The 23,591-nt window shown below is 33.1% G+C and overlaps 1 protein-coding gene and 1 long non-coding RNA gene across 4 annotated transcripts in view; one reads left to right on the top strand and one right to left on the bottom strand.

Moving 5' to 3' along the window:
* The window catches only part of Nep2 (M13 family metallopeptidase neprilysin 2), a 56,643-nt gene extending 34,222 nt beyond the window's left edge, over nt 1–22,421 (bottom strand). Inside the window, exons 1-2 of one of the 3 annotated variants that reach the window (XM_074120690.1) lie at nt 22,297–22,421; nt 2,864–2,980 (exon numbers count right to left, since the gene is read on the bottom strand). In XM_074120690.1, coding sequence (XP_073976791.1) covers nt 2,864–2,892 — 29 coding nt within the window. In that variant the 5' untranslated portion in view covers nt 2,893–2,980; nt 22,297–22,421. Of the gene's footprint in view, nt 1–2,863; nt 3,125–22,296 lie in introns of those variants that run through there. The other 2 variants (XM_074120689.1, XM_074120692.1) reach the window with 2 other exon arrangements.
* LOC141450350 (uncharacterized) lies at nt 7,755–9,404 on the top strand. The gene is made up of 3 exons (XR_012456069.1): nt 7,755–7,890; nt 7,975–8,137; nt 9,156–9,404. It is a non-coding gene; the product is annotated as an uncharacterized lncRNA (long non-coding RNA).
* Nucleotides 22,422–23,591: the final 1,170 nt, after the last annotated feature.

Below are 23,591 nucleotides of genomic sequence, written 5' to 3'. Positions count from 1 at the left end.
AACGACCTTAATTTTCGGTTTCCTGAAATTTGGAGCTGGTTTGTAGTTTTCAACACTCAACTTTCCTGAAATATTTGAAAATCACTTCTTGAAATGTAACAATTTGAAGAAGGTTGGTGAACCTGGTGTTAGGAATTTAGTTCGGCTGCTCGTATAAAACAAAGAATTTAATTTTCTCTACTTTGCCAATCTTGATCACGCGCCAAGTTTCTCTCACTGCAACTCACCATCTCTCTACGATTCGAGAATGAAGGTTGAAAGCCTCTACGCTGAGCCTACTGAAGTGGCTAAGAATCCCTGTAGGGCGCAATTTTAGGCGGACGTCTTGACTCCCGAAATCAAAAGTTCTAAAGAGAATCGTTGTTTTAAGAAAAGTCGACAAAATTTAGAATCTACTGCCAATTTTTAGTCGTTTAAACACTCGCTAATACTGCAGAGACAATAGAAACCGACAATTGCACTGAAGTCGATAGTTGAGACGGAGGATAAAGATTATGCAGTTTCCAGTGAATCATCAGGAAGGATTAATCGTTCTAGAAAACTGTTCAGAATAAAGGAGACAGAGTTTTAACGTAGGTAAGCCATGCAGAAAATCATCCCCATACCTAAGAAGTTTATACATACATGCGTTGAAAACATGTTCTCACATAGTGAAGTACACAAACATAAATTACCGTCTTAAATTGAATGTTCCAAAAAATTAGCTATAATCCCTTCAGCGTGAGCGATATTCTTCTAATAAAAGTTTGAAACCACATCCGCAGGTGTGGTTGATACATCAAATATCCAGAATTCTAGTTGCCATTTTCGATGAAATTAAGGGACAAGAGAGAACAAAAATAAAGCTGTTTGCCGATTTTGTCATGCACCTAGACAAATCCCACGAAATATTAAGTTTTAAAACTTCCTAAATTTTCTAATCTTGAGTTATACTAACCTCTTACACTGACGCGTAATGCGTAAAACCCCTTTCAGTTTTTTCAAATACCTGTTCAGACGGGAAAAATTGTAATCGCATTATGGTTTTTTCACGAAAAATATAGCTTAGTAGTTTGCAGTTGACGGTCAGCAAAGGTCGTCCATTGAGAAACCGGTCGGAATCAAGGAACGCTAAGTATTGTCTAGCTTACGGATTCAAACTCAGGGTATGACTGAAATTTCCCAACTAAAAACTTGCCCATGTTGAGCAGTTTTCAGTTTTCGCAATTGATTTATCGATTTTTTTTAAACTTAGTTACCTTTTCACTTACTGTAAATGCCGTTATTTTTATTTCAATCATTTACAAGTGAAAATTAATAAAAGACTAATTCAATGTTCAGCAAAGTGGGATGTTCACCAGTCATCCAATAAACATCTCGCTGTCCCAGAAGTCTCATAAAAATGTACATTTTGCTCATTATATATTCGAATATAAGTTTTAGATCTACACGTGTGTGCAGAGTTTTAAAGGAAACGGTATAAGAGAGAGAGAGAGAATATACACAGAAATTAAATTGCGTCATCAGTGTAGATATTATTCTAAAAAGCTTTTAGTTATCTATTTTTTAAAATAAAATAAACGAAAATAAAAAACCAAATAAACAATAGGCGAAAGAAGACAAGAAATCTCAGGTGACATTAAATAATAAAATGTTTACAGTCATTGACATTAAAAAAAAAAAAGTCTTAAAAAAAATAATCTTTCAACACTTTTAATCCAGTTTGACCTTGACTTTGTCAGGACACAATCTCACAATTCCAGATTCTGACGAATGCGGCAGACGAAAGTCTGTAAACTTGTTGAGGATGTCAACAAAGTTAAGTAGCCTGTCACGGGAAAATTAGGAAACATTTCCTACAATAATTACTTTGAATGTCACTAATTTCGACTAGAGAACAATTTAAATTCGCTGCTTGGAACAATTTTCAATGTATGTTGCTAAAAATAATGGTGAAAATACTGAAACTTAGTACAACTTTGTAGAGAACACATTGGGGTTCACAAAGTGTTGGTTATTCCGTTCTATTCTTCGTGAAAAGCAATTTCATTAATTATTGGATGTTTGGAATACCACAAACATTAATCATTACAATAAGGATGTCATGTATGAAGGTAATTACATTTTAATTTCATTAATCTTTTCATTTTGGTTTTAATTAAGGCATTATCTGACTTTTTTCAGTGCATTACCGGCCTGCGGAAAGTGTTCTCTTTTACAGACAACATTGTCCATCACCGGACAGTAAGCTGTAAGAAGCTCCAAGGTAGAGATAATTTAAGGGGATTCGAACTCGAGATCTCCGCGTTGTATTCGCTACCCACTCAGCTAATCCCTTTTCTTATAGAGAATTATTTATGAATTTATTTTTCCAGTTATTTCAAATGATTAAATACACAATATTTGGAATTTGGAAAAACTATTTTCAGATCTAAAGATCAATTTCCGTTGTATTTTTCAGTTGTAGCAGAATACAATTTTTAACTAGCTGTAATTTATTGTGATAGAAAAAAATCAAAATTTGATTTTCAGTCTGTTAATATATTCTTTCACAAAATTGGAGAAAATTGCCACCAAGGAGAAAAGGCTGGAATTTTCAAGATAGCTGTTTTGTAGAAGGGAAATTAGTAATTTCCCTAATAATCTAAAAGGAGCTTATTGGCGCTAAATCTAATATAGAAAATAGTCGTATTGTTAACAAAAAATCAGCCTTCTGTTTTCAGCATTTTTAATCTTTTATTGGGTGGGGCTCTGATTTTTTAGCGGAAAAACGAAATTCTTTAAAGAAACTCGAGGTAACGATTATATGCTTATTTCCAGATACAAGATATTTATCATATATTAATAAAAAATTAAATAAATGGAAAGAAAACGTGCTACTTACTTAATTACAGTTGAAGGTGGTTGTGTCATTCTTGCTTTGTTAAAATAAACGTATTTTTTTAATTCTTCTATTTAAACTCCTTTATCCATTAATATAAATTACTATTTAAAAATCTTTCTGAAATCGGAAAATAAAAAAAATATATTAATTCAATATTAATAAAGTGAGAGTTTGGGCTTAACACTATTCTTTCAAAGAAATCGCACAGAGAGTTGTGGAACGTTAACTTGTCGTAGTGACAGCACTTGATAAACACGCTGTATATTTGTTGACCGTTTATATTTAAACAGGAACAGTGTGGCCAACAAAACAAAATAGAAACATTTATCCCCACCATTTTTCTCTGTGTACCCTTTTCATATAAATAAGATTTTATTTTAATTCTTGTGATTCTTCTATTTTTAATTTTTTGACAATTTATTTACCAAAACTAAGATTGCATCATGCATTATTTAATTGGGTTCTCATGTTAGATTTTTCTATGGAATTTTATTTTTTTAGTAAGTATTAAAAAATAGAGGAAGATATGTTATTGTGCAGTGGCTTGCCTCAGCCTCCTGCCACGTGCGATTTCCCCCAATCGTGTTAGATGGAGTTGCAAGTGTAAGTTGAGAAGTCGGAGCTAAGAAAGCAAGTGCAAGGTAATTTGGATTGAAACATCTTAAAAATCAGAAAATATACACCGGACACTATCTAGATGGGTTATAGGTGTGTAGCGTATCCTCTCTTCACAAATGAAGAGGTCCAACATAATTGGAAATGAAAATTAGTTCTTATTGAATTAGCGTATTATTGGTGCAGGACAAAAACTAAAATATCTAAATCTAATCTTTCCTTGAGAAAGCTTGATTCCTTTTACACTCCCGTCATCTTGTTTCTCTTCAGAATATAGACTAGAGAAGCTTTACTACAAACCAATTAGCGCCTGGCTCCAGTCTACCAAATGAATAACCATGCTAAGCTACTGTATACACGTAGATCTATATCGTGAATGTGCAATGATACTGAAACATTTTTTTTTTAGTGTCCCTCTGGAAATAAGTTAGCGCCAGAGTCAATGGCTGTGTCAATGGGAATCTTGCAGAATTTTGGAGAATTCAAAAGAAAAAGTAATTAGCCTATTGATTAACACACTGATCCTTTTATTATGAACCATTAAAATTAATGGGATCTAATGACAATTCGGGAACTTAAAATTTAGGGATATTAAAATAGATGTTTAAGATCTATAGCTTTGAACTGTGGATTCACGCCAGAGAGTAAGTTGGGCACGTAACGCTTCACTCGTGGAGAAAATGCTTGCATTATTCACCCTCCTAGAAAATCACCTGTTGATTAACAATTGACGAATCGACAGAATATGGATACTAGTCAACATTAGGGTCAACAGGTGCATTTAGAATTGTTATACTTGATAGAAACAACTGGAATCCAACCGCTGTTGTAAACATTTCATAAGAATCTCAAACAAACACTTTATATATTATTTAAAAAACTGAAGACATATCTATAACTTACAGCACCAATATCGATTTGCCGACTTGAACTACTTGTATGGCCAACAAATTCAACATTCAATCGATAATCGTGAGGAATTACTTCCTGATCCACAATATCCTCTTCAACCTCTCTACAGCGAAATCCAGCTTTTCCCGAGATTATTCATGCTCAGAATCCAATCCCAACCAATCAATGGACAACTCGCTTCCTTAGAGGCTACCTTAGTGGAGACGATATCCTTTAACCTTTCAAATATAAACGTATTTGGAAGACCACTGAGAGTAAATATATTACGCTAACTTATCTGTGGTTCCATGACGTAAATTTATTGTTTTTGGTTTGTATCAACAACACACATTTTCCATAAACAGTGAATGTAATATAGTAGAAGAGTAAAAAGTATAAAACTGAACAAGGTCTGTTTGTTATGACGTCCAAATAGTAATGTTCATTACTTTTTATATTTGTACATTATTTATAAAACTTAATCTTACGTCCAAAGAACACAGCAATTATATAATAATTTCTGAGGCTTTGCGGTTTTTTGTTTGTTCGCGAATTCTCTCTTGATTTATTCTAAAACAATAAATTTAATTTTAAGTGACCAAAATATACATATTTATGATGAATTTGGAAAATGGCGTAATGAAAAGTTTTCCAAAAGAGTTAAATTGCCTGCAAAACTGATATATTTCAATTTTAAAAATAAATACATGAAGTTCTTTATGCAATAATGAATCTGGCCGAAGGTCAGCGGATTTATGCTGTTTGACTTTTCTCTTTAATCGATTTGCTCTTCTCACTCCTGTTTTTAGTTTTCTTCTCTTCGAAAATGTTTTTCTTTAGTAAGTTAGGCTACATAGAATTTTGATTTTCTGTCCTGACTATTGAGATATTGTACAAGTTAATAAGAAAAGCCCTGAAGATGTTCTAGTCCCTAGGTAGAAAGCTTAGAAAAAAATAAATAAAAATTGCGACTGAAATTGGCCCTTATCTTTCTTCCCGTTGGATGAATAAATCAGTCACCAAATTGATGAACAGTACTCTTACCTCAGAAGTAAACTTGCAGGTAAGATATACGAGTAAGTAAACTGAAATGGAACAGGAATTAACTAACGAGACTGTATTAATTTTAAAAATAAGTAGTGCACATTCCGAGGTAGATTGACTTGGATTAGCAGGATTTCAACGTGTGAATAATAATGATTATGCGAAACAAGAGCAAAGTGGTGGTGGTTTTTGGAATTTTGAATTTTGGCGATTCGCGTACAAGATTTCAGTTACTCTACCAACTATAATAATGTTATTTCAGTTCAAATTGTTGAAATACATATTCAAATATGCAGCTATTAAGTTTAATTTACCTAAACAATTGCAATTTTCTTTTTTTTGCTTTTATCGTTCGTGCGTAATAAAATAGTTTCTTTACGTAATGAAGCGTAATTTTAATATACACTACAATAAGACTGCGTGGCTTTATATGAAACTGAGCAAACAATGCGAACTTTCAAGACTAGAACTAAACTGCACAGGAACAGCTTGCAGCACACTCACGTAGTAAGTGTAATGCAGATTTCACTCTGATTATTGCCTAGACGGGAAAAGTGATTGTTCCCTCGTTTATTTTCCTGTTTTTCTTTTATAGATCACTTTTCTAACTAGACTATAATTACTTAGACTACTTTAGATTACCCTTATTTTAAGATTAGCTGATTTTATGGCCAAGACCAAACTGCTTTCTAAGCAATTATTTTACTAGCTTTGATGTATTTCATAAAAGCTAGAATGTTTAGAAAAAGGTTGATACAAGAGATCTGTATTATTGGATATTTTAAATTTAACTTTTACCGTCTCAAAGAAATAGCTTAGTTATGAACAAGAAAAAGTAATAAGATACATTGAGAGGAGGTTTTCTGCTCTCATCGTATTTTCAAACCTCAATTTTCTGGCGCACTAATTGCTGAGGTGCGCTTTAATTCTGTTTCTTTCACAGGCCGTTCGAGCAAAGCTGACAGGTGCTTAAAAACACTCTTCGCTCCTCAAAGAGATAGATCCAGACTCTAGGAATCATATTTATAATTTTCTTTGTGTATTTCAGCAACTGGAAGCTTGGTATTTCCAGGGATCGAAGACAAATTATAATTTTAAGAACAAATTTTTCATTATTTTGCGGAAAAGATTAGATCTTAAGAAATGCTATTGGTCCAGCGTGACTGTAAGTGCCTCATAATACCTCATGTAGTGCTTTCTACAATAAATCTATTGAATATTTCTTACAAAGTAACTCAGATTAATTGCCCAATTAAGAATCTTATCCAGTAATTATTTTATTGCCCATCATAAAAAAAAATGTGTTATGTTGTAAATCTCAAAGAGAATTGTACAATGTGTCAGAATCACAAAAAAGACCACAGACAGTTCTTTTTTTAGCCCACGTTTGATTCCTTAGTAATAGAATTTTGAAATAAACAAAGAATCGAAGAAATTTTATTTATTACGACGGCAAATCAACTGCATGGCATTTACAACTTTGTTCAATACTATTTCCGTCTTAAAGCAACTTTGATGTCACTTTAATATTAACAAGGTGCAGAAATTAGCATTATTTTTTATAGTCATCACTTTCATTAAATTATTCACATTCAATTTTTACATTACATTAGATAATGCAAGATTTTTTTTTAGCGTTCTGGTTTTAGTTTACATACTGGTTCTATAACTTTGAGTTATCTGAATGGACCATTTGCCATCCGCACACATCATATGGTGATGCTGTTTATCATTTCAATCAACGTTTAGTAACTGTTTACAAAATTCTACCAATAAAGCGCTCTATTTCTAAATCTCTCCTTCAAATTGTTAAATTCACCATTCACCTATAGAGTAATAAAACAAAGTGCAATCATCCATGGAAAACGCTTGTCACAAAATAGAAAATACATAAAAATAAATTAAGAAAAACATTTAAGGTATCCATTTAGAATATTGCAAAATAGAAAATATTATTAAAGCTGCCGAAGGATACAATAATAATAGCGTAGAAAACCGCACATAATAAAATTTCATTGCTTCATTGTGAAACTTTGTCCCATGTCCTTTAATAGTTGTTGATAACATAAATATTCTCTATCACCATTATTAGCTTCCATTAACCAAAATAATCAATCAGAACGTTGCAAAGAATTTTGGGTCATTTTATGGAATCGCTCAAAATGTTAGGTATTTGCTAAATTATTGTTACCTCATCAATAAATATTTATTACTTCTCACTACAATTAACTAATTTACCTTGCAACAGAAATATTATGCAAATAATTTTTATTTATTTTAGTTTTGTTTTTATATATCTTTATAGTCAGTGGAACAACACAAATAACATGGAACAACACAAATAACACGTAATCGATAACATTCCAACAACAGCTGAGCACTTAATGACTTGTCATAACAGAGAAAATAGAGGCCAGTTTTTAAAACGCCATAACTGGGCTTGGACGTTCCATATTTTAATAACGAATTGGGTAAAGGTAACGCATGAAAAAAGCGAGAAACTGCAATAGAGAGAGTCAAAAGTTAACACAATTTTGTAAAAAATAATTTTATTTTTACAGATTTAATGAAATTGATCCAGGAAGGCAAATTTTGTATTCGAAATTTCGGCAAGGAAATCGATACAATAAAATGACCGGAAGAAGGAGGTTGTGCTGATGAAACAAAAACAAAAAAACTAACGGACTCCTAATAGCTAGTTCCCTGATCTATATAACAGCGGAGGTAGGCTATGGACCAGCTGTAATTAGCACAGTTATTATTAATGAGTATTAATTTTTTTTATATCATCCCAAGTCCATCATTTAAAATCATACATTTACAAAGATAAAAATAAAATAAATTTTACCTAGAATTCACTTCTCTGTGGGCTAGTTTTTGCGCAGGTATAACAGGTTTGGTTGTAAACTAAACGAGGAATTCTGTAGACTATTTTGTTTTATTCACTTTGTTTTGTTGAAGTGAATCTGTCGTAATCGTACCCAGGAAATAAACAGTATTACCACACCCTTTATGTGGAACTAGATATTTACATCTTCAAAATGAAATAGTGATAAAACAAATGGTAATAACTTTTCTTTGTCAACACAACAACTATGTCATAGAATCTTTCTGATATTTGTTTATTATATTTGGTTAAAAAGTTGTATTAGTAAGCATTTTGTAAATGTAAAAAAATATGGACATTGTGTCTGTTTATTTTGTTTATTCAAAAAATAATCATCAGGTTTCAAATTTCTTTTACAGCTTTTTTTCTGTGCGAGTAAGTGTTGAGCTGTTACTACTTTGAAAAAACTTATCTGGTGAACACCCGCACACGATTTCCAGAGAATAATAACTACTCAATGTTCTAAATTGCGCATTTCCCTCTACTCTGGATTTTAATGCACCTTTAATTTTTATAACATTATTTAGTAAAACCGTAAATTACACCAAAATAACTCTTGGGAGAGAAGTCAGCACCCATCCCAAATAGAACTGCTCTAATATTTTTTTACTTTTTTGGAATAATTATTTAAATTAAAATTACAGTTCCACGTATATTTAATTGATTAACGATGCATCGAGGTAATCGAGTCATTTCCGGAAAAACCTAATCAATTTTCTATGGGCACTGCGAAAACCAATTTTATTTATTCTGAGAAATTATTCTTGAAAAATTGTATTAATTGCAGTCGATCTTATCTTCAACTGGAAAACTGTATTTAATTATTATTGATATGAAAATATTTTTCTTTTACAGGCATCGGAAAAATTAACTAAAAAGAATAAAAGGCAGAACTACAATTCATCTCGCTTCTTATTTTCGCCATGCTTCCTGGAGCAAACAGCAATGGAAACTACAAAAGAAAAAAGAAAATAAAGACCAGCATTTTAGGTAGGTTGTGTAGCCCAGAATCCATTAGTAAAGGAGTGGCCTTTTGGATGTGGGCGTGGACATGTAACACTAGTGTATCTTCCAATTGGTTCCAAAAACCGCCTACAATTGCACATTCCCATTCTCCATTATGATTGGGAAAATTTTTATTGATGATTATTTTCAATTAAAATACATTTTAAAATATTTTCAACAATTTTTCCCTGTAGGTATTTGCTGAATTATCAGAATATTCAATTTAAAAAATTCATCAAAAATTCAATTAAATACGTATAAATACCTATTGTATTCTCATCAAGAATGTAAAGCTGATCTTACGAGTATGTTTTATGTCATTTATTATAAGGTTTCTTTTTCAAATCCACTGTAGTCAATAATTCTTTGGGAAAGACGCAAGATTCGTAGACTCTTCAAAAATATCAGTCACGATTTGTAAATTTAGGGAGAAAGAAAATCACCATAATGACTCAACTAAAGAAGCAATGTTATCAAAAGATGAAGGTCGAGGCTTTCATACCCTTGTATACCAAAATCACTATTCTAGAGCTGTAAAAGTCACTCAATAACCGGCACCTTAACTTACAAAATTAGTTATTTCTGTTGCAAGGCCATTTCAGGAAGATGTTCTTTTCAGCTGGTTTTTAAGTCGGAAAAATGGTATGCCAAGAGTACTTACAATTCTTCCTGTAGAACCAATGACATTTTTTTCCATAGAGCGCGCCGAACAGACGCACGCAACCCTTATCTTGAACAAAATGAAGGTTTAGCTGAAGTGGAACATTGCCCTGGTTATAGGGCATTGCCTTTTGAGGAATCCTGTACGTACAAAAAGAATATCTGCGGAAGTAGCGGGAAACGGAATTGTGATCAGCAGAGCGAGTTTCCTCCTGGGAAGTGCTCAGGAATCCTAGTAGATCTCACATCCCTGTTCTCGCCTTTTCAATTGTACACAATTGACTTGAGTTTCACTCGGGCGTTTGTTAGAAAGACACCAATTCTAGATTCAATATTAGAATGGCGAACCCTAAAGCCTCGCTGCAATATTTTTAATTTTTTAGAGCGAGAGTTTGGGTTTAATTGAAACAACAGTTACGAGTTTATAACACTGTCTTCTGGTAGATTTAATTATTCTGATACTTAAATAAGACTGAGTAAAGCTTTCAAACCTAAGTTGTCTTTCCAAGTCGAGCGAGTGTTCATCCGTTTTATAGTTTTCCAATTGCTAATTTAAAAAATCTTCAATTTGACCTAATTTGTGTAATTTGAATATATTATCTTGCCTTTTGTCTCTGCCTTAGTTTGCAGGGACAAGGTGAAAGCCAGTAGGTTTCGTGCCGTTTTTTGCGCTTAGACTGGTTCTAGAGACTATTATTTCTTGCTATAATTAAACAAAAAAAAGGTTTTAAGTAATCAATAATTAAAGTAAGTTTATAAAAAATAAAAATTGTGGACGAAATGTTCACAAGAAGTGACAGTTGTTGCTTGAAAAGAAGTTAGGTTACAGTGGTCGCTCAAGTCCTTGTGACCCACTTACCTCGACAAGCAACTCTCCTCCTGACCTTGACTTAATACACTCATTTAGTTATTTATTTATTTTTTAAATCAATACTTATGCATTTCCTTTACGTAGGCAGGTTGATAAAGGCTAATGAGTTCTCTATTTTATTTGCCTTTTTAATTAACACTTTTATTGTGTTTTGACTCAGCCTAGATTTTGTTGCTGTCTCGATTTAATTGATTATATGCGGATATTTTAAGATATACATTTTATTATTTCAGTTCACAAGTTTATTAACATTAAAAACAATGCTGGGGAAAGCAGGATAATTAGAATCCTAATATTTATCCACAGAAATGTACAACTCACAAGTAATTTTGGGATTTTCGGCTCATGATTGGCCTAGGTGTATAGTATTAAACTTTTTTTTCTTGCGTCCGGAACCTCAAGCGGAACTCATAGTTTTACCAGAACTTGTCCCTCTCAACCATTTTCTGGTTATTTAGGGTCCGAAAAACTGGCAGGTCTGATGAAAAACTTTTCCAAAGTTTCCCAATACTTTGACCAACGGGAAGAGAAAGCCAAAATGAACTACTGATTTTAACAAATATTTCTTTCTAAAAACACTTTAAATGTATCCTAAAAAATTGCATTGAAGATTGTGTAAAATGTCCATCAAGCGAAAGCTTATTGTCTCGATCAGATTGTTAGTTTTATTACCCAGATAAGGAACTATTTTTCTTCCCATTTTTATATTTTTTACCGGTGCTCTTTGTTTGGGCACGTAATATCTGCCTTTATTACCAAGGAAAAGTACATATCAGCTCATGACTCATGAGCAGGACGTGTTAACTAAGACCACACATTTGTCACACGATCGCATTGTCTGCTCTAAAATTCGTGCCGCTGTTCTCCTTCAACAATAATTAATTCAGTTTTAACCAAGTTAGAAACATTAGCAAGCATAATAATGGCGAAAGTTTTCGGAAGTGACTAACTCTGAGGAGAGTGCATGGGTTGGACACTGGTCATGGACTGCATGCTAACGTTCAGACAGGCTACCATTACATTTTCCCTCCGAGTAGGAACAGCTGGATGTCCGCTGACGTATAGTACACAGAACTGAAGCATTCAACTGTTGACACGTATTAAATAAAAATTAACTTGCTGGCAATAATTTTGGGGATTCGAAAAGGTGTAGAAATAGTGCAGTGTAAAGAGATAAGAAAATGTCGTTACCCCTTTCTGAACAAATTACATCATCAATAGCCCAAATTCCAAGAATGTTATCCTGCTAGCCTAGGACACTCCTCTGTTCTTAAGACATTTATGCTTACTCTTTTACAATTCGTTCGAATCAACAAAACTTAAAAATTTTCAGTTGCTACCTCCTCCATACAATAACACGCTACTTCTCGCAATTTATGGGTTCTCGGATTTATTTGTGGAAAATGCCTAGTTCATCAGAAAGGTTTTTGGTGCAAACAGCCACTTCTTAAACTCTCATCAGTTTCACTGGGTTTAAAGATAAGGAGCACCTTGAACGAACGATCCTTTCCTGTCACAAACAATTTACTTAGGAAATTTGTGCCGCCCACCCAACTCAAATTGCACTTTGGGTCACCTTTTATTTTTTCGCGAATTCATCTCTAAAAAATCATTGGTAAAAGAAACAGTGTTTGTTATAAACAAAACCAACTTGTTTATTAAGAAGCTTTTCCTTTCGATGAAGAAGATGCTAGAAAAGTTCATTCGGGGTTGACGGAGGGCATATATCATTTAAAGTTCTAACTCGGATAGAGAGGCTGGATACTCGGATGGAGATACCATCCACATCACGTATTTTACACACGATGCGCGGTAGTTGATTGGAAGTTGGGGAACAATTGCAGATTTTATCTCACCGTCCAAGAAAGAAACACATCTTTTTGGTATGGGATCCTAGGAAATTTGATGAAAAACGCTGCGAATGTTAGATCGCTTCCGGGAGCCAGCTGATTTTTATCTGTAAGTTGCTGGTTGTCAGATACAAGACAAAATTCACTTTTTTAGGCAAACAGATGCAAAAAAATAACTTTACAATAATTTATTCTCTTTTACCAATCCCAGAACTTCAGTACATATTTTTAACTACCCAAGAAAATAGAGAGATGTTTAGTTAAATAAGTAACCAAAGAATATCTCATAACTTCACATTCTTTTATAAATTATTGAACGCAAACATTTTTTTCTTTTCTGTCAGAAATTTGATCTGTGACAGGTCTTATGAAATAAAGTAGGTAAGCAGCTCTTTTTTTGCTATTTTAAGAATTAATAATAGCAATCATAATTTACTTGCACATTAAAGTCAAGATAGAAAGGGAAATGGACATAATTTGCTTTTTAATCAGTGATATATTTATTGCTTCATAAAACACGGTAACAAACTATTTGAAATATGCACAATAAAACAAAATCTTTTTTGCAGTGTGCATTGCAGCTGAGCTAAGCAATTTTTGAACTTCGTTTATGTTTCTTAATTATTCTTTGGTAAAGGTGCATTGGTTTGAAAGCGACCTACATAATAAAGAGAGAAATTGATTCTGTAACAGATTTTCTCCAACTTGAGAATTTAGGTTCTGTATTTGTTTCTAATTGATGTTGAAACAGATGGTAAGACTGTACAATAGAAATAACATTTTAAGGAAAAGCCTAACCACCATATTACCTAAATGTGTCCTGGAAAAGTATTTTAATTGAACTGAATAGATCACAGCGGAAGTTATGAATATGCAAAGTTTAAAGAAAATCTCAAAAACCTAATAAAACGAATAAGTAAAGTGGTAGTTCCTAAGCGGAATAATTCTGAACTCTCTGTGTAACGGTGGAGTTGCTGTGAATAAGTACCTAGACCAATAAACCAATTTGTAAAACTAGTTTTTCGTAGACAGGGTTTTTGCCGGTCAAAAATCAAATCGGATATTTCTGCACGGTTAAAATTACTTCCCTTTACGATAAGAGAAAGTCACATGTTGTATAGCGCTGCTCCAAAACAACAATAAGAAGATTTTGAGGACAAGAGAGAAGTAAAGATTTGGAAAATAATGGAATGGAAGAAGGATCAGTGGAGTTCGCTTGAGAGACTCCAGGTTTAGGCGGTAGATACTCGAGTGGGATATCTCCTCTCCCTGAAGGCAACAGTTAATTGTTATCTTCATTTAATATAAACTTGTAATTATCCTTTTAGCTAAGCTAGAATGGAATTAGCTGAATCATGGTTCTTTGAATAGCAGCTAGTTTTGTACGAGTAGAGTACTCCGATAAAGTAACATATTGTATATCCAGAACGGGTTTAACTCCGTCACAATATAATATAGGTGGAAGAACAGAAGATCTTGGAGCCGAAGATACAGTTACAGCCATGTTTTGTGAGGTGTCATTCAACCTGGTGAAGCGGCCAACTTTGCAACATTTACATCCTTCACAAGACATCTGCCCTACTGTCTCCCACTAACCTCTCTTGCATTTTCCTTTTAGAATCTATCTTCCTCCACCATACAGTTTTGTATAATTACCAGGCCAAATTATTGTGTTTTCTAATCTCAGGCTTTCATTTTAATTATCTTTTTTGGTTTGTAATTAAGTTTATTTCGTCAAATGATAATAGGCCTTGGTGAATCCCATTTCTTGTATATATTTAATAATACTGGAGAACGGTCGGTCTCAATTCCCTTGTGTGTTAATTTTTAATTAGTACCGACAAATGAATATTGTTTATCGTAAGGACTTTTTGTTTTCTTTCATTATTTTTGATTCGGCTTCCAGAAGATAGTTTCATCACTCTTCTGGAAAGGGTAACCATTTTAACCTTTCTGAGAGATTGTGATTTTAAAGAAACTACTGCGGGAAAATATTTTTTTTAAATAATGAAAACTCTTTAAGTATTAGCATTTTTGGTCTTAAAATCTTGATCACTTATAAGCGTGTCACTAAAGCGCCATCAACCTGTGATGTTTCACTTTAGAGCTACTTTCTTCTCACACCCAGACTATTCTAAAAAAATCATTTTTCTTACAAAAGATGTATTTTCGTAGAAAGTTTAATTTAGGAAATATAGTTGTTATAACAGTCGGAAGAAAAAGTAATTATAAATGGTAGAAAAAGTACTAAAGAGAAATAAGTGCGCGTTATTTTAATAAGTGTTTCAAGAACAATTGAAAATTGTGATCTGATTAAGGATGTTACCTTGATAGAGCTGCGGGTGCCAACAGCAAATGAGCTCTCGTTGAAGAGACTGTCATTGAAAATTGAATTTGCAGAAGGTAGATGGCTGAAATGTGATGAATGACGACATCCCCCGGAAGTAAAAAAACTTACAAAGCTGCCTAGTTTTACGATATAATATATATTTCTAGAACTTCCTCATGACTCAGATTTGTAAAACATGAGTTTTTTTATTATGTAAACTTTTTTGTTTTGTGGAAAATATAAAGATGGGAAATGAATCAAAAGCAAACGAATGGTTGGAAGAATTTTGTCGAATTATTTTTTAATTAAATTATATTGAATATTAAAATAGGACTTAAAACAGGGCCCCACACTTTAAGTTGTATTTAGCGTCAAGAAGAGGTGGAAGGGGGTGAGAGAGTTGTATTAAAGGAAACACTAATCAGGGAAGACGATTCGCCAAGTGGTTATTAGATTAAACATTAGAACTGGAATAAATGATGTGATAATATAGGCGTTACGATTAATGTTCAAATGAGCAATAAATCATATAAAGCTGTGATTGATTGTATCTTGTATTCAAGAGCATGGGGAAGAAGCCCTCATTGTAGAGGGCAGGCGCTCCAATTGGTCCAGACAAGGAGTTCAAAGGGGATTTACTCCTTCCACAAATATGGATAGACATCCTCAAGTTGATAAGGTTAAAACAAAATAGATTTCATCATTTGCAGTTCCTGAAGATGGACACCATTGGAGGCTGTACATCCCATGTTTAACTATTATTATTATTACTATTATTATTATTATTATTATTATTATTATTATTATTATTATTATTATTTTACCCCAGCCAACCCAAGATTTTATTAGAAAGGAGATTTAACTTTTGTAAAGATATTTATTGAATAAATAGCTAAAAATACCAATATTAGATAGCCATTTTTATTTTCATATCATCCTGGTATGAAATATTTCACTTTTCTTTTTGGCTGACAGAAGAAAATGAAAATAGAAATTAAAGGCTCGTTTGTGGGCTCGCTACTGATAAAAGTAGGATAAGAATGCAATCCGCCGTTTTGATTAAATTCAAGTGCAGCAGAACTGTTGGAGAGGTGAAAGTGTTCTAAAGATGGCTATATTTCCATCTTGACTCCCACTCTACGGTCACTGTCACTACTGTTGAAAGTTATAATAAATGAGGTAAAGGTCGCTTAATTTGGAAGCGATCAATGTGTGACCCTCTACGATATTTTGGACCAATTATGATAAAAACTCATTTACAGCTTTCTTTAACTAAAAAAGTGAACGCAAATTTTCTTCAAGGTAAAAATTCAGAGAAGTTTCTTGTCTATTTCAATAGAAGCGGATTCATTTTCTGTTTATTACCAGCATGTTTTTGTGAACTAAGCAATAGAATAATTTTTGAACTAGAATCAGTAAAAAGTAACTTCGTTCTATTTTCAAATTTACTACGTTACGCCTAAACTATTCTCCGTTCATTGCCTTGTTCCGTGATCTTGACATGAGAAAATTGGATTAATGGTATGTGCTCGCGTAGATTTTCAATTACATTTCAGCATGCACATGCGCTCTTATTGTATTCATGAGTAACCTGAAGAACCCGCCTTCAAAGAGTTTTTGCCGATTTTATCGGGGAAACAGGAAAGCTAGGTTGTTGATTTACAGTAGTCTTGGGAAGCCCCAATCAATTATAGTGGACAGGAACATGTGCTTGATGCATACTTGCAGAACTTAGGGCTAGAGTCTCCGGAAGACTATCTAACCTGGCTATCTTTCTAAGCTGGAATCCCCCATTTTTGAGTTTGTAACACAAACTTTGAGCAGCTCGTTTATTCAGCACCTCTTTCGTAGAAAATCACATATTTTTCTGGTGGCTTAGCCTATAGAAATATTTTTCCCAACTCCTAATTTCTTAGAAAATACTGAGTCTTCGCATTCTAGAGTTACTTGAACAAACTAAACATGAAACAAGGCTGAGCAATTTAAATTTAGAACAATTTTCTAAAGAAAAAGATATCAGAAGTTAATAAATGTATTCAATGTTTAAAAACAAGACATTCTGACTGAACCTAATGGTTTATTTAAACGTGAGATACCACTTTAGTGGTAAATTCTCTAACAACCCGTTATTATTACCAAATATTCCTGAAATGATGATGAAAGCCCATCACAGAATCCGCATCTCCACACAGAATCTGTGGTTCAACGCCCGGCTTTTTAGTTAAGTTTAAGAGATGATAATTCGCAAATTCAGCGCTTTAATGACAACCTCGCTGAAGGATCTTCTGATTCCAAATAGAGTCTATCGATAGACCTAATTCCTTATTAAAGAACATCCACCAGGAAGATCCATAAGTTTACTTCCAAACTGTGAATGATCTTTGATTAAACACTTCCGCCTGAGTCTCCCGAGATATTTGAAACCGTATTTTCGACAGATTCGCCGAAGAGGTAGCTACTGCAATATCAATTTTCTGCTGTGGCTTTTTTTTTGGTTTTAAGATCTTTTTTGAAAAATTATTTATACAAATAAAATATTTATTAAATCACTCATTCTACTAAGATCGATCCAGTAACATTTCCGGTGTAAATTTATTTTTAAATAAAGGAACTTTTGCCATGTTTCCTTCCTTGTAAAAATAGTAAAGCAAATAATGTTTAGGACGTACACAATAAATAGAATGGTATTTGAAGGACTGACGATGATATTGTGATGATTAATAAACATTAAATCTACTGCTTCAAGGTACTATAGCTAATGATATCATAAGATTTTTCAAATAGATTAGTCATTTTTGTGTTGATTAATAAATGAGCTGCAAAAAATAAGTATGAAATAGTGAGCCAAACAATCACTTTAAATGAGAAACTGATCAAAGTAGGCGAATAATAATTAAAATACATTGTGATAAATGCGTTCATCTGTTTGTTCATCACGGTGCTGGACATTTTTTGTGCTGCGTCCACGGATCTCTGCTGAACTTAATAAACTTACCAGACCTATTGAGACTCTCCTGATTTTCGAACACTTATTCTTTTGAATTGCAAAGCGAATTAGTTGAAATGAGTTCGAGACCAATGTTTAACAACTGAACGGCTCTGTCATTACTTCTCCCATTAAAAGAAGCCTCTTTAGAATGCATAGGGTGTATTCCGATGCTATGCAGACCCAGCCAACTATTTCGTCACAATCATAATCACTAGACTTGCCTCAATGTAGAAGTGGACCCAGGTATCCACAATAATTTCAACATATAGGGTTTCAAAGTTCCTCTACCAAAATTCTAAAATCGCCATTCAAAGACATGACAAGATTCTAAGAGGTAAAATCATTAACTTAGTAAGGAGTTCCAAGAAAGAGAAAATCTAATAGAGCCTCTGGAAGTGGCGGAGGTTGGTTTAGATTTCCTCTCCCTTGCAATTCTGTTCAGCAGATTGTCTATCATAGACAGTGGTGGGAACAATTGCCAAAAGCAAAAGCTATATTGGAAGTTCAATTCAGACAAATACGCTGCCTGCAAGTTGCAACATCAATTGCATTCGTAATCGTATATAGAACACTGCATCATTATATAGTTTTCAAGAAAGATAGATTAAAAGAACGAGATATTGAAATAGAGGATCGAATACATTAATAAATTAGTAAATTTTTGGGAAGCACCAGCGTGGCAGAGAGGCTTTTGTTTTCTATCTTTTAAAACGTGACTTATTCCAACAATAATGTAACTTGCAGTCTTTTTAAAGTCTGGACCACTGACAAGCAGTTATAGTACTTTTTTTTATAAAATTCTCTGTGACGTGGTACCAAAAATTATATGACGAAGATTATTTGTTCAAGAAAAGATTTTATTATTTTAAAGTTTTTGCATATATATGTTGTGATTAAAAGAAGTCTGAAAAACTAATGATCTACTTTGAAGAAAGTCGAATGTGGTCCAAACTCGATTGGGTATTTAAAAAAAAAAACGAAGTACATAATGGCTGATTAGGGAATTCGATAAATAGTATCAATGTATTGGTTAAAACTACTTTTTAAACGGATTTCGTCCTTGACCGAGAACTTGGTGATTGACACAATGAACTCCGTAGGTCAATGACATAATAAAACCAAGAAAATAAAAAAAAAAAACAGAGGTCTAGTAACTAACAGCTGCAGTGATAAAAAAACTACTATTGAATTTATAGTAAACACAAAAACGTTTAATTTTGATAAGACTTCTGATTAGCACTAAAGGAATTTAATTCAATTATTCGACTACGTACACGAAAAATTTAGGTAAATTGTTTTTAATTTAAGGCGCGTCAACATTACAAATCATTCGCGCCGCAAACATTTTTCAGTGCATGACGGTCTCCAGTGTTCTCACCATTCTTTCTGTTCATCACCGGACAGTGAGCTGTAAGAAGCTCTAAGAAAGAGAAAATCTAAGGGCCAGCAGCTGGATTCGAACCCAAGATCTCCGCACTGGAATCCAGCGTACGCACAGAGCTAATCTCATCCCTTATAGATAATAATATCAATAATTATAACTGCACTCCACTGAAGTAAAATTAATTATTATAAATATTATATTGTTGGAGCTAGAAACCTAAAGCAGTTAGTTCTGCCCACTTTGACCACTCAGCAAGTCCCATCATTAATTTAGGTAAATGTGTTTATTGATTCTTAATGAATTACCTAGCTTTAAATTAAGATGAGATTTTATCGACAATGACCGGAGAACGCAATTTTATTGAGATCAGTTTCCATTATATTTCCCTACGTTTCAGATACCATGGTACTGTTCATCTGCAGCTTCTTTAGGGATGGGAAGATTGTATGTGTAACCGAATATAATCAGTATCTGTAAGTAGTTACGGAGACACTCTATTGTAAAAGCTTAGAATTTTGGTTATTTATGCATTAAAGTTGTTTCGTTTGGATTTTTTGGGACGGTGGGGTACAAGTTCAGATTACAAGTTCTGAAAGTGCGGGATGCCGCTTATGGCCTGGAAGGTTGCCACCGCTGTCCAATCCTTCTGGGGATAACGCTGCTATCCACCACTAGCTCCACCTTCTTATGAAGTGTAAACTTTTAAGAAAAATCAACTAAAATTGAATTCAAAGACAGAACTTGGGGTCTAACAGTAAACAAAATGTTACTATTAAAGAATACTAAATTTGAATGAAATCGGTTGGCGAGAAGTACCACTTTACCAAGTAGTTTTGAAATAATCTTTCCGACGACCATTCCAATGATTTCCTTAGAAACTTAACACATACTTCATTGATAAAGAACTACTAATTTTATTTCAAACAATTTTCAAGATACTTGATTTAAGTAGTTAGCTTCTTGTTCGTTGCTAATGCTTACTTAATATCTATGAGTAAGAAATGGGATGGCATAATTCTGAATCGGAATTTGTAAGACACTTTATTGCGGTCTGACTGTCTATAGCAAAAAATCGCGATATTTTTGGTTCTTTAATCTAAGACATCAATGATTTTCAAAATTTTCAAGTTCAAAAAAATGTTGGTTGTGGGAGTCTATTCATACCAATTTTGTTTTTATTATTTTTATTGTTTTCTGATTTATCCTCCATTAAAACGGAAATAAATAACAAAAAAGAAAAAGCTTACTCAACATTCAAAAATATATGATATTCATTACTAATAAAAAAGACATACTTTGTCACAATCATTCTTATCAAGATTCGACGTCATTGGGTAGATGATTGTTGCCCGACCAGAGAACAATCATTGTCCAACCTGCAGTGTAAGTTATTGTTAGTGTGTGACCTGAATATTACTTCTAAATATTCCTCTGCCCTGCTACTGCTTGTTGGCACTATTACAATCATACGTTCTCAAAAATTTGTAATTAAACTTTGTGATTGCAATAAAATTTTATTTTAATTGAAACTTGTAAGAAATTTCGCACTCACTAATTTCAATTTGCTACACATTCATAATTGTGAATTTTCAGCAACCTTCGATTTTTTATTGAATTCTTATAATCTACAAAATGAAACAATCGAGAATAACTATACTATGAAGTTAATGAGTTTCTGATAAGTTGAGCACTCAAAATATAATAGAAAAGAATTAGACAATATTCTTCAACAACCGCACTCGCCCGTCCTATCACCAACGGATGAGAACCATTCTATTTTCTCTTTGGATGACCATATTCGAGATATATGGTATATTTAAAAGCGGAAGTTTCTGTTTTTTGGAAGAACATTTGATGAGAAGATTTTTTCGGAAATGGTCAAAAGAAAATTATTTAGAGGCCCATTTCTCTACTGTATCTCAATGTTTCGGATATAATTACTGTCCTTCCTAGAAGTTTCTTTAGGGATAAGGAGATCTATATGTTGTAACCGCACAGGCTAAGGAAATAGTTGAACAAATGATACAATTTACTAGCGCATATTTCGATTGACGAAGTTGTTATAACTACTGCAGGACCTCAATCACGACCAAAATATTGATTTTAAAATTGACGTTTTCATAAAATTTTTCAAATAAAAGATAGATGTTCTTTAGTAATATTACGAACTTCCAACCAAATCGTTTAACCCATTTTCGAAGAAATTGAGACAAAAAAATATATAAAACCGCATTCTGATCGAAAAACTGCGTGAAAAAGGTGTGCATTGCACTAAAAAAGGCTCCGGGCGCTACTGATTTCGATGTTGACGTGCCTTAAATTTAAAAAATGATAATAATAAAAACGTGGTGATAGGTCAAATTTCCATTTTTTGACTACCTTTTATTTTGTATTTTACATATTTATTTGTTTGAACAAAACAAATATTCCAGGAAAACAGTTTCTCTCGATTTTGCAAAATTCATTTTGAAATTTGTCACAATCACCTTAATTGAATTTCTCTAAAGTACAATTACGGAAAGTCAAGAAAAGTAGAACAGAAAAGACAATTGATTTTGAACACAGTGAAGATTTTTATTACAATAACTGTATACAAGATTGTCCAAACCTCTTTAGTGTGCCCCAACTCTTCAACAGTTTTTTGGAAGGTTTGGTGAGACGCTAATTACAGGTGTAAGTGACTGTAATTTAGAATAAATAAGTTCCATTTTAAGGTAATTCTTTTTAAATTTATTTAAAAAAACCGGGTAGACAATCGATTATTAAAGATTTTGATTGAGGTGGAAGGATCATTTTCTAAACAAATTATTTTAATTAAATCCATTCATTGAAATGATACACAGAGAAAATTTTGAACAAGAATGGAAAAATCTATAAATGATCTAAGTAAGGTACTTTTTTTACATACGTGAATGCAGCGTGAACACAGAGCTTTCAGTGACCGTTCTGCGGCGATGTACCGATTACTGCTCCACAACATAGTAGGGGTATATTCAACTAGATGTATGACGTTAAGCCAACCCCCACTACAACCTATGGTGAGGGCTTTTTTTTAAAAGAAGATTCTTTTCTTTATTGCTTTGGTGGGATTAAATTTCATTATTCAATCATTTCTAGGGTAAGAATTTGACGCCTTTGAGGCAGTTGGGCTCTAAGGAGAGAATTTGTTTTAAAATTTATTCTCTTCGAGATACTATTGTATTCTAAAAATATAACATAGTATAAACTACCAAATTGATGAGCTCAATATTTATATTTATTAATAAAAGTCATTAGTTGGAGAAAGCAAAAAGAGGTAACGAGGTAACTTTGGACAAGGTTTTTGAAAGCTGGACCCTGGACCTGATAGGGGATAATGAGGATACTAGGAGGAGATTGGCTTGGAGGAAAAGGCTGGAGTGGAGTTTTTCACATCTAGGTACTACCAAATTGGAAAAGAAAGGATTTTAAGATCATTATGGAGGGTATGGTTGGAGATATAAAATATGGTTGGAGTGGTGATTCGGCGGAGGATTGAATCAATCTCTCATTTGTTGACTGAATATAAAATTTTCAGTGGGATTCTACTTCGAGAGCCGCAATTTTAGAATTTAGAAAAGCAGTGGCAAGAAAATGGGCTTTATGAGAAAGAGCCTCTTACAAAATGCAGGATATCTACTTGAGTTGAATTAAACTAATACAAGTGGAAGATTAAGAAGAAATCTGAAAATATTGTTTATTTTATCAGCCATAATAAGTATGTTTTTACTGAAAAACAGGCGCTTATCTTGTCATAAAATTGGAAACCTAGCTTCATCAGCACATTTCAATTCTTTCAACAGATTTTCAGATTGTTCCATCTTAACTTCAAACATTTAGCGAATTTGCCAAGTCTTTTCAAACTAAAAATAAGTAACCAGTCAAAATTCTGGGAGATATTTATTTTTTTGGATATGTTTTTTGAGACTGTAATATGTTTTTTTGCAGAGACTCTCTTTTGTACAAAGAAGTACACTTTCTTTTTTTTATTTGCCGGCAAATGTATCTGTTCTTAAATTTAGGCAATTATTTGGATGTGTATAACGTATGGCTTGAGATCAGTTTATTTACTTCATATTCTTATCTACCTCGTTGTGTGTTGGATCTGACAAAGAGACTCCATCTCAAGATGTAAAAGCAGTTGATAAATTGATTTAAATTGATAACTATTAGAGAGAGATAGAT

Source organism: Rhodnius prolixus, unplaced genomic scaffold (genome assembly GCF_049639745.1).
Source record: "Rhodnius prolixus isolate KJV_2025 unplaced genomic scaffold, Rpr scaffold_2, whole genome shotgun sequence".
Taxonomy (NCBI): Eukaryota; Metazoa; Arthropoda; class Insecta; order Hemiptera; family Reduviidae; genus Rhodnius; species Rhodnius prolixus.
This window is presented reverse-complemented; position numbering and strand designations above follow the sequence as displayed.